At 42.4% G+C, this 12,657-nt stretch overlaps 1 protein-coding gene across 1 annotated transcript; it reads left to right on the forward strand.

The window, feature by feature from the left end:
- The first annotated feature begins 11,615 nt into the window (after positions 1-11,615).
- LOC145448802 (putative methyltransferase DDB_G0268948) lies at positions 11,616-12,191 on the forward strand. The gene has a single exon (XM_080327253.1). The coding sequence runs from the start codon at positions 11,616-11,618 to the stop codon at positions 12,189-12,191; it is 576 nt and encodes a 191-aa protein (XP_080183379.1).
- Positions 12,192-12,657: the final 466 nt, after the last annotated feature.

Genomic DNA, 12,657 nt, shown 5'->3' on the forward strand with positions numbered 1-12,657 from the left:
TGGTTTTGACTCGAGTCAAGTCGAGTCATTTTCAATTCATCACCGACTCGAGTCCGAGTCCAAGTCATCGTTTAAAGGGTCAAGTCCGAGTCATAGTGTTATGACTCGAGTCGAGTCCAAGTCACAGTATTGAAGTCATGTTCAGCTCATGTTTTCAATCCTGCTTGGGTGATATCGAATTCCTAGCCTGCCAAACATGCTCATTTTGTCCCTATCAGAGTTTTGGCACGTGTTTATTTAGGCAGTTAACGGACAGGTCCTGGCCTCATTTACCGATGTTACGGATAACTTCACTTTCAAAATATTTTTTCAAGTTTTCCGGCTACTTCTTAAAATTGTTAGATTGCCCCAAAAAATCAAATTTGGCTCAATTCCAACCAGTAGAAAGCAATGCTATGAAAGAAAATTTTAGATTAATTACAAAAAGAGATTTTCGAATTTCATGATATTGTTACATTGTGTAAAAAACGATTCATTGCAAATTCCAACTAGAAGAAATGAAGTTATTAGAGTAGAATATTTTGGATATGAAAAAATAGTCGGCTTACTACTATGGTATGTAATTATATTATATGAAAGAATTTCTCACTAAAAATACTTCATTTATTTTCAAATCCAAAATTTTCTCCTATCATATCATTGATTCTACTTTTTAAAATTGAGCCAGATTCAATGTTCTTTTTATGCAACGTAACAATTTCATCAAGTAGCCACCGAGTAAAATAAAAAAGAAGTTACTTTTGAACAGTCCTATTCTACAAACATCACGCAGCATTAGCCATTCAATATTACTCACTTGCACAATGCACATACCTAACAAAATCTCAAATAGACAGAGGGTGTTGTGTGTTTTCCCAGACAGCATGTCACATCAATGATGAGTTACACTTTAAAAATACCAAAGTGGAAAGGAGATCCTCAGATATACTAGAGCCGCATGGCCTTAGAATAAATCCACCTCTACTGAATACACGTTCCACTGGTGCACTAGATGCAGGAATTGATAAGCATTTTTGAACCACACTGAAGAGCATAGGATACTCATTCTTTCGAGTCGCCCAAAAATGCAAAGAATCATCGCTTTCAAATCTACACATGAGCTTATCAGTCTCTTCCAAGTACTTGACTATCTGAGTCATTGCGTTGGCTCTAATTGAACTTTGCTTCGATTGTTTGCTTTTATAATTGAAAAGTCTTAAATACTTTGATTGCGGAGGATCTAGTCCCTCTTCGTCAGATTATTATTATTATTATTATTATTATTATTATATTTAAAAGCAATTTTAGTGACGCATATAACAACTATGGTCTTTTGCGTCACGACATAACGGTTGCTAATCGAATGGATATTGCGATAAGTAAATACAGTCAACTAAACATTTAGTACTGTCTCTTTGTCTTCTCAAGGAATTCCCACAGCAAAGGTAATATATAATCAATAGTTATTATATTTTCCATGGTGAAGGGTACTCTCAGGTCCATTACGGCAGCTCTAAACTGGCATCTTTCGTTGGCGTACTTTGCACACTCGATAATAACGTGCGCTGCAGTTTCTTCAACATGGCATGTGGTACAATCAGGGGTATCGGAGCATCCAATTTTGCTAAGATGGTAGTTGAGACGACAGTGTCCGGTCCGTAATCTGAAAATGGTGGTTTCGGCACGGCGTGGCGTTGTTAAAGTAGGTAGTTTTGTGTATATGTCAGGGCAGAACTGTTTGAAATGTGCTCCAGAGGCGGTTTCGATGAAACGTTGGTTCCAGTCTTGCCTACAGCGACCTAAAATCAATGAGTTGGCTTCGCTAGAAGTAAGATCTACACTTTGGTCAGCTAAGTCATGGGCCGCAGCCTCTTTCGCAAGTCGGTCAGCGACTTCATTCCCTTCAATACCACAGTGTCCTGGAATCCATACAAAGGAAATATCTCTATGACTTTCATGTAAGAGATGGTGAGTTAGTTCTAATATTTGATTGGTAATATAGTTATTTTCACCAAGATGGTTTTTCAACGACAGCAATGCACTCAAAGAGTCACTCAGAATAGCAACTCGTTCGATGGAATTTTCTGAAATCCATATCAGTGCATCGAATATTGCTTTCAGCTCAATTGAGAAGATTGATAGGAGTTTCGAACATACTTTTGATATTCTTATATTGCGATCGGGGATGTAGAAGGAGTACCCAGCACCGTTGATGTTTTTAGATCCATCGGTGTAAATTAGCATTCTGTTTGGGTATTGCTCAAAAATATAATCTCTGAATATAGTATCGACAATGTGACGTGGTGGATCGCGTCCGAGGGCTGTTTGCAATGATGTGTCAATCATAGCGCATTTCAATAACCAAGGGCATATGGTTAGAGGGTGGTTACCTCTGACTTGCAAATCATCCAATATTTGAAGTCGGGATAAGAGATTGAAAGTCACAAATCGGTCTGAGAGTAGATTGTAGATTTCCTCCCATGAACCCTCCAATAAACTACGTGCGGGGTTTGATTGTTGTGTTCTGATCTTGGAACGGTATTTGAGACAAAGATATTGGTGCCTGAGAAAAAGGGGCATGTCGTTACACGAGGCCTCTAATACGCATATAGGGGTGCTGGACATGGCACCGCAAGAAAGTCTCAGAGCTTGATTGCGGATTGCAATTATTTTCGTGAGGTGTGATTTCGGTGCGAAGAAGTACGCTTCCATGCCATACTCTATGATGGATCTTATCAGGCTCCTATACAGGGTTAATAGCGTTCGAGTGGATGCACCCCAAGATGTGCCGGATACCATTTTCAGTAAATTCATGCGCTTTGCGCATTTGGATGCAACGTTAGATGTGTGTATCTTATAGTTGAGTCTTTTGTCAAAGGTGACACCTAAATATTTGAAGGATTCCACATACCTCAGCTGATGACTTCCTAGTTTGAGTACAGGTTGTACATAATTTCGCTTTTTCGTGAAAACCATTGCTACGGATTTCTCTACCGATACCATAAAACCCCACTTTACACACCATCGATGGATCTGATCAAGGGATGACTGAATGTTTTGAGCAAGTTGGTCAACAGCAAGACCGGCCTCCCAAATGGCACAATCGTCCGCATAGAGTCCCATGTCTGACTCGATAACTGTTGGGAGGTCATTTATCATAATGCTGAATAACAAAGGGCTAAGCACACTCCCCTGTGGAATACCATTTTCTGTGATGAAAATGTCGGATAACGTTGTCCCGATTCGAACTTGAAAGGTACGGTCGTGTATGAAATTGCTGATCCAAGAAAGACAAGGCCCCGAAATACCCATTTCCCGTAATTTATGGATGACAGCAGCCCTCCACACCATGTCATATGCTCTCTCGATGTCCAAGAAGACAGCTAAAACCGATCTTCCATTATGGATAGCTTTGTAAGTGGCATCGTGTAAACGGAGCACATGATCCAGGGCCCGCCGTCCCCGACGAAAGCCACTTTGAGCTGAGTGGAGTAAGCCGTGCTTTTCTAGATACCAAGATAGTCGCTTCATAATCATCGTCTCCATCACTTTACAGAGGTGGCTGGTTAAGGCTATAGGACGATATGACTGTGGATCTGATCGGTCCTTGTTTCCTTTGGGAATTGGAATAACAATCGAGTGCTTCCAGCTGCGAGGGACAGTCCCATTGCACCATGAGTTATTTATCACCGAAAGCATACTGAGTAGGGCATCTGGAGGAAAGTTTTTGAACATGGAGTAGCAAAGAGTGTCATGTCCCGGGGACGTGTCTTTTTTCGACTTCAGTGCTTTCTCAAGCTCTGCAATCGTGAAAGGATTGTTCAGAAGAGTATCGTTCCTATGGTGCTCGACTTCTATGAGGAGTGAGGCTCTCAAGTCCAACCTATGACGGTAATTCAAAGAGCTGCTACAACGTTGGAATGTCTTCGCTAGTATTTGTGCTTTCCCTCTTTCATCAGTAATATAATTGCTCTCAACTTTCAAAGATGCCACCGAACTATTAGAAAGATTGCCCGAAATAGAACGGACGACACTCCACACTTTTTGGAAATTTCCCCTGGTGCCAAGTGTTTCACAAAAGGATCTCCATGATTCACGTTTTGCTGTTAGTATCACTCGTCTGCACTGTGCGCGACTACGTTTAAATTCAGCGATGTATTGCGGATCAAACGTTTGCCTCATTTTCAAAAACGCTGCCTTCTTCCTTCTCACAGCCCTGGCACAATCGTCGTTCCACCATGGTACTGATGAGCGACTGTGACTTCTTTTGATTGGAATGGACAGGCTGGCCGCACATAATACATCACTAGTGAATTTGTCGACCATGGCGTCTATGTTGTTCCCAAAATTTGACACTTCGGGTAGATCAATCATCTGGCGAAAGCTCGCCCAATCGGCCTTCGAAAGGGCCCAAGTAAGCGGACGTTTGTTAGAGCGGGGTAGTTTAGCCAATAAAGATGTCAGTATGACAAAATGATCACTGCCTAATAGGGAGTTTGTCACGTTGGTAGAGCACGAGTGTGCGATATCTGCCGACGCCAGTGACAAGTCGATGAGTGAGGCCCTGCTCACTGCGTTGTATGCAGTATTGATGCGAGTTGGACTCGTTGCGTTCAGGGTTACCAGTCCATGCCGGTTTATCGAATCATACAGCATATGACCTCTGCGATTCGAGTTTCCAGCACTCCATGACCAGTGATGGGCATTGAAATCACCTAATATCAAAGACCTGTCTGACAGGTCACCCAAGAAGTCTAAGTCACCATCAACAACTCGGTACTCGGGAGAGCAGTATATGTTACAGATCCGCAAACCGTTCACTTCGATGCACAGCGTATCTATACCACCACCGGGTGACTGAATATCGAGAATTCGATAAGACAATTGCTTATTAATTAGAATGGCTAGCCCGCCACTGCGAAGTGTTTTATCTTTTCTTTCAATGATGTACCCTTTAATCTTTGGAACATATTTATCAATAAGATGTGTCTCTTGAATTAACATAATATCAGGAGGCCTAGGGAGTTGTTCTATAAAGTTCTTCAGTTCAGGTAACTTCCTATATATTCCTCTGCAGTTCCATTGCAGTATAAGAACACCAGCGTTCTTATACATTTTGTGGAACTGCGCTCAAGAGGCTTTTCAGTGATTCAGGGTCGAAAGAAACGCTTAGCCACTTCTGAGCCGCGGAGGTAATCAATGACGGAAGATCGATATCATCGCTTGAACGACAAGTTTTAGCTGTGAGGTTCACAATTTCGCATATGAATGCGAAGAATAGTAACGGATGTGTAGAAGACATGATAGATAGAATTGACGAGTCGTGGTCTGATTCGGACGGGGTACTGGCGGCCTCGGTGGCCTCGTTTACATGAGAAGAGGTCTCCAATAAGGATAAGTTCGCATCATTTGGAAGGGGTTGTCGCGGTGGACTGATTTTCGCCGAAGTTGACTTAGCAGAGGCATTCTGACGTTGGTGTACAGCCTGCCGTCGGTGTACAGCCTGACTATAAGTTGTACCGCTGGGAGTTGGCGACAATTGTGTATGTGAAGATCTTTCTGGTGCTTTCGCTTTAGCATCGACATGCGATACTTTTGCTTTAGCATCGACATACGATAGACTCTCTCGTTCTCGAATTATTTGTATTTTTGCTTCCCTCTTATACACTGGGCACCCACCGTAAGCTGCGCTATGGGGCATTTTGCAGTTGACACACCTCTTTTCCTGATCGCACTGATGATGCTCATGTTCATGACTCCCACATTTGGAGCACGTTTTTCTTCCACCGCAATTTGCCTTCGTGTGACCGAATCGATTGCATCGGTGGCACCTCAATGGGGGAGGATTATAGGGATTGGTCTTGAATCGAAGATATCCAATATACAACTCATCTGGGGGTGTTGGAACATCAAACCCTAGCAGCATAGACAAACTATCAACATAGCCATCAGTGGACTTGCGTTTTAGACGTTTAGCAAAGCACACGTGTGATTCGCTGAGGAATTCAACAACTTCGTATTCTGACATGTCAGCTGGCACACCTCGGATAACGGCCCTAGACGCATGCTGATGCAGTTTACTCTCATCGTAACATCCCGTATTAACTGGAATTGACACTACTCCGTCCGTAAACATATCTAGAGATAGGAGGTTATCGGCCTGCATGCGATTGTGGCAGGTGACGAGTAAGTCTCCCGACGGGAAGACACGGATCCCTTCATAATTACCAATCACTGCGTGTAAGCACTTGTTCACTGTGGTAGGATGATAGTGTTTCATCTTCCTATCTTTACCCTTAACAACTATTTTCAAATTTTCGGTGCGAGTTGAATCGGCTGAGCGGCCAGAATAGTCTGCATCAGACTTATTATTCATTGTTTTCAATGGCGGACTATCACAATCAGACTCGCTTTGTGAACCCCTTTTACTGCGTTTTGATGTGACAACAGTAAACTCCATGTCATCGTTACCAACATCCGCTGCCATCAGGCGGGATGGTGGCTTATACAGCTAATAACTTCTCACTGCACGTAATCCTATCTGAGTACCGCTAGAGTATTACTACAAGTAAGCCTTTACACCAGAAAACCAAAACCTCGCAACAAGCTCTCGACGCTGATTGCAGGATGAGCTGCTCAATCTAGACACGTCCGCACACCTCGGCGGTCAGACGCGAATGCGTCTTCGTCAGATGATTTTGTACCTTGGCTGGTGATCCTGTATGAATGAGTGTCAGCCTCAGTCATCATCAACTCGATTATTTTCTGCCGCAGTGCAATTCGGGATTGTTCTGAGCAATTTAGATCCAGAAGCTAATGGAAAGCAAATTTCGGATCGAACACGCATGATGTGAAGCAGATGGTTTCACCAAACGGTTTGGGATTACCGATAGGCCAATCCAAAGACTCGTCAGTTGTGATCATGTTCACATTTACAAACACTCCTGCAAAACGCTTTAAAATAGAATTTTTCAATGCTTCCACTAATGCGCGCAAGTAATTGACAGTGATAGTGTGCCTAATTGCATGGTTGTAGAGTGGGAGGGAGAGCAGGGTTTGTAGTTGGTACAACCCTGATTGGCATTTGGACACAACAATGCTCTCTGGCGAAACGAGAGGGTAGCTCAAGAGCAAAAGAGCCAGAGAGCATTATTGCGTTCCAATGCCGATCTCCATAACAATGAAAAATTCGAGGCTGATTGTGGGGGTTCCAGGGCCACGAGCGGAATAACATTTATATTTTAGTAATCAGTGCAGAGTCAGCTTTCGATTGATACCCGTTTTACCAAATTTAATGCTCGCCAAGCCCGTCAAAAATGACCTTCAAATTGCCTGTAGCCAAATCGAAATTGTGCCGTGAATCAATTTCTAAGGCGTGAGATTTGGTTGTGTCGACACCATATAGGACACTATGGTACCATTGTCTGTTGTTTTTGCGGCGGCATATCTGATATCCGACGAGTGCAACGAAAGCAGTGGTGACAAATAGCGATGTCGGCAGAATTCGTCAGATGTGTTGAACTAGCCATTACGATTCGCAAATTTATTCATCTACAAGTCATATGAAATGAGCCGAGTCATTGACTTGGGTCGAGTCATGCGTAATGACTCGAGTACAAGTCGAGTCAATCCAAATATTGACTCGAGTCGAGTCGAGTCATTTTCCAATTTCAAGAAAATGACTCGAGTCAAGTCGAGTCACAAAAAAAACGTGACTCGAGTCTGACTCGAGTCGAGTCATGACTCGAGTCATTACAACCCTGATTAGGAATAGTTAGAATATGTTCGATTTTTTTAATTGAAGGGTATTCTACGTATCATGAATGAAACATGAATAGCTTGAGATTGTTGCTAATTACGTCGCTACGGTTAATTACGTCGAAGTGGGACGTGGGTGGAAAAAGGTTGGAGACCACTACACTGGGGTTATCATAATTTGATATCCAAAAAAGAGGACACCTTTAACAAACCCTAAAATTTATAAAATCGGACGACAAAACAGGTAATTAAATTTTTTTTACTGGTGATACTCTCGTGTTGACTAACATTTTTCCAACTCGACTACCGAAAGACCCTCCCTAACGTAATTCTTTAGTCATTCTTGACGTCGCTGCCGTCGAAGGACGTATAGTTACCCTAATACTCACGGACAATAAATCTGATGCAGAGGGGTCTACTTCGTCGAAATGCTCAAGCGTATTATGTATGCCTCGTAGCCTACTAAATTGGTTACCTCTTCTGTCGACTTTCCCTTTACGTCTATTATTTATTGCCAAAACTACTAATTTTACATGCTAGACTGGTGTCGTTCCGTAACCCGCAGAAAACAGACCCTCTGGGGTCACGACGCTAGCTTGGGAACCCTTGTGTTAGAAGTTGAAAGCTCGACTATATGAATAGGAAAAGTAAGACAATAAGTTGTAAACTGATCTAGATATTCAGCAGTGGCGGCTCGTCCTATAGGGCAACTGGGGCATTGCCCCACCTAAAATTCTGTTCAATAACAATTCTTTACCATTTATAGACGCACGAAATCACAGCGAAAATCGTATTCTTCTTGTCCTTTCGCTTGTAAATGCCCATATATAGCGAAGTCTCTGCGAAAATCGAATTCTCTTCGTGTTTTCGCTTTGCGAACGCCTAGCCGGGGCATGCCCCGGTAGCGCTCATAACAAGCTTTCACTGTCTATTCTCTCAAAGCCGCGCACAATAAAGAAACGGTGATTTACTCTCTCCTATTCATAAAATTACCGAGCAACCGGGGCAACATAGCCTAGTTGCCCTTAATGTGTGATGTAACAATCGTATCTATATCTGAACTCGGTTACCGTCATATGCGTTGAGTCGATCTTTGCTGGTATAGGTCGATTTTGATGGTGTTTCACTCCATGATAATTCTTGAAACTTGGTATGTCATGTCGTGATGGTGGTATTTAACACTGCCCCAAGTTTCAGGGTTATACTTAAAGTTTAAGGTAGTAATTCCGTTTCCGAAGTTGAGTGTTTGCTGATCCGTCATGTATCGCAAACAGATTTTACTCAAAAGCCGGTATTGGTGTCCATTGATTTTGACGATGTTCCATACCGAGATCTGTCATGACATTTGGTACGGTGAGTCTTAATGTTAGTATCGAACGCTGTACTAAGTTTCAAGTTTGTCACTGAACTATGTTAGTGGTAATTTCGTTTCCTAAGTCGAGTGAGAGCTGACTCGTCATTTATCGCAAACATATTTTACGCAAAGCCAGTATTGGTCTCCATTGGTTTTAACGATGCTCCTTAGCTAGATCCGTCATGAGCTTTTGTATGGTATGTCTTGATTTTAGTATCGAACGCTGTGCCAAGTCTCAAGGTTGGTACTCAATGATTCGGGCAGCAATTTCGTTATCAAGGTCGAGTATGGTAGAGATGTGCGCTGATCTGACACTTAGCCTACCTAACGCATAGCGGATTTTACGCAAAAGCCGGTGTATCTGTGTTAACGCTAACTGTGTTCCATACTGAGATAGTTGATGAGATGATGATATCATGAAACGGTATACTAACATCCTCGGTTTGCATTCAAATATTTAGTTTTATTTTATATTCTTCAATGTCAATTTCACCGTGCAATTGTGGCCTTCGGGCCATTTGCTTACAATTACAACCCCTGTCAAGCGCGATAGCTGTTTCGTTTTCGATGGCGACTAACAGCTGATCGCTTGATCAGCCTATTTCTCAGTGAATTTTACGCAAAATTCGGTGTTGGTCTGTTCGTATTAATTTTGACAGTGTACCATACCGAAAACGGTCATGAGGCTACTTCTCGATGATTTCATGTAACAGTGTACCAAGTTTTCGGCTTTCAATCACGTATTTATTCGGTAATATATTTTCCAAAGGCGATTTTGCAGCAGACATATAGACACTATAGACCAGGGGTCGCCAACACGCGGCCACATATTTTGCGGCCCGCGACTTGATTTGAGATTTCGGAAGAAAGCCAAGAAAACATTTTGAAATGCTGAAATTAACATGCAATGGCCCAAACACTGCCAAGACCGAGACGCTTAGAAAACGGCTTAATGCAGTGGTTCAAAAACTGGGGGCACGCCCCCATTGTAGGGGCGTGAAAGCATCTGAACGGGGCGCGGAGCTGCGGTAAACTGAAAAAATTTTCGCGCAACGCGCGATTCACCTTGATCTCGTATTTATAGTTAGTGCTCTGTGTATAGTCCGTAATTGGTTTTATAGAATTCTTCCATCAACATTCATAACCTTCCATGCCATCAAACTATCTGTTTGGATTGCTAGCTGTAAGGGTGCATTTTGTGATATGAAGATAAGGGGGAGGCGCGAATTTTTTTAGTATCATTACGGAGGCATATCTAAAAAGGTTTGTGAGCCACTGGCTTAGGGTTTCCCCACAAGATAAAGCTTTACGAGGAGATGGTCTTTCAGCTAGTAACGTAGGCTATCTTGCTATATAGCCCTCAAAAGCGTTTCCAGGTATCGTGCACAGCTCAGAGTTACAATTAAATGAAATTGACGACAATGATCTTTTGTTGTATTTTTATTTCTTTATTAAAATATTACTTCTTTTGTAGTCACTATGTCCATCGCCTATGTTAGGTAGCATAGCGTTGTACTGACGTAGAGTTTTATAACGTAGTTGCAAACTATATATCGATATTGATTTCATGCGGCCCGCGGCCGCTAGGAAATTTGAAAAGTGTCCCGCGGCCGCTAGGCAATTTGAAAAGTGGCCCGCGACCCGTTTTGAGTTGGCGACCCCTGCTATAGACCGTAAGCCGTATGTGTCGTGTGACAGTCTCCAGCCTCAAGGCCAAAATCTCCTATGCTGTACCGGGACCGAATTTACGAGGCTGCTATCCGTAGTTCTTCAGAATGATGTTTTGGATTCAATATGACATGTCCAATCTATGAGCTAACAATTGCGTATGTGTCCGAACTCGTTGACCTTTCCAGTTAAGCTTACGCTTGAAATCTCTCGAGTTATAGTCATTTCCATTTCTGCAGATAATTAGTCAGGTGTAGTGCGAACATGAACCGTGTCGAATCTTTGTTCCGCACGCCGTTTACGCAGTTACCACACTTCAAGTCACAGCTCACCAGCAGACCTCTCGCGGCACATACGTTAAAATCACTGTGGTCGTTCGTGTTACCGTACCACCAAGTTACTTGTTTACGTTGGAAAACGCCATTGTGGCGTCATCTTGATGTCGCTTGCAGCCCTTGCCCCACCTCCCGATATTGTCACGAGCCGCCACTGATATTCAGTGACATTTGACAGTATAGTAGAATCTAGCAAAAGACCGAAGTTGTCTTTTCTCAAGGGACAGTCACCAGACTAAATACAGTTGGTGGTTCTATAGAACTGACACACCCACGACAGGTGTAATATCAAAAATACAGTAGCACCTTTCTCATTGAACTACATTTGCATACATGCATTACATACTTTTGAATTGGTTGAATTTTTGTAATTCTTGGGTTCGCAAGCGGAAAAGTTTGAGTGTCACTATTCTAAGTGAATGTTTTCCAAAACCTGACTGATTTGGTTAAATGTCACTTGATTTCATACATAGCTACGCAGTAACTTATAGTCGGATAGGTAACCAACGCAGCCTCAACCAATGTCGGGAAATAACAGTAACTCTGATGTGCAGAATGATTATGAGCGTGAAGATATTGCCACTATCTACGAATCTATACAACCAGAATGGCCAGACGAAGTAAGGAGAGTTATTGCGGACTGCCTACACCGAAACGCATCACCTGGAGGCGGTCACAATTTCCTATTGGACGTTGGCTGCGGCGGTGGGAAATTAACGAAGGTCCTTGCAAAAGATTTTGATCGTGTTCTTGGTATTGATATCAGCAAAAGTATGCTTAAAGTGGCCAAGAAAAACGTAACAAATCCCAAAGTCAAGTTTCAATTGGTATATGACGACAAGTTGCTAGTTGCATCAAGTTCTACCGACGTTGTCACCTGTGGAATATATTTCCATTACCTAAACACACCAGCGTTCCTTGCGGAATGTGATAGAATATTAGTGGAAGGCGATATATTAGCTTGCTTGGTGTTTGTTCCAAACATCCATACTACATTAGGTGGTAAAACGATAGCCAACTATACTCAGCAGATTCATCGAGATGGCAGCACATATACAGAGAATTCCATGTCAATTGTGGCGTGGACGAAACCGTAATGTAAATCCATCTAACTCGGTACAAAGCTATATTTAACGCGCTAACAAACCCAACCAAACAATGGTGTCATGTAGCGAAACGTGTTAAAAAGTACACAATCAGGAATATGCTTGATTTCATGTCGTCGATTGCTGGATATCGCACCAAAAGCTACCCTAGGATCCAACTGAAGATCCATTGAACATATTCCGCCAGGGCTTCTTTGCCATCCTTCGCGATTCAGGATTGGAATGCAATGATGACACGGAATTCAGGGTCACATTCAAATACTCAGCTATAGTTATTAAAAAGACGAAGCATTTCGGGATTGCCTGATTTAAACTATTAAGTCGTGGTGTTTCAGTGGTTGGCTGGTATAATCGAAGACAAGACTGTAGCCTATATTTATTCGAACTTGTCAGAGATAATATCTCCATAGTTATACGTAGCCTACATAATAGTCTCCATATATCTCTTTTAATTTGG

Source organism: Botryllus schlosseri, chromosome 10 (genome assembly GCF_051294905.1).
Source record: "Botryllus schlosseri isolate E-star chromosome 10, Bs_hap1, whole genome shotgun sequence".
Classification (NCBI taxonomy): domain Eukaryota; kingdom Metazoa; phylum Chordata; class Ascidiacea; order Stolidobranchia; family Styelidae; genus Botryllus; species Botryllus schlosseri.

Excerpts from the sequence above, each read along its gene's own strand:
- LOC145448802 (XM_080327253.1), top strand. The coding sequence starts at position 11,616 with ATGTCGGGAAATAACAGTAACTCTGATGTGCAGAATGATTATGAGCGT.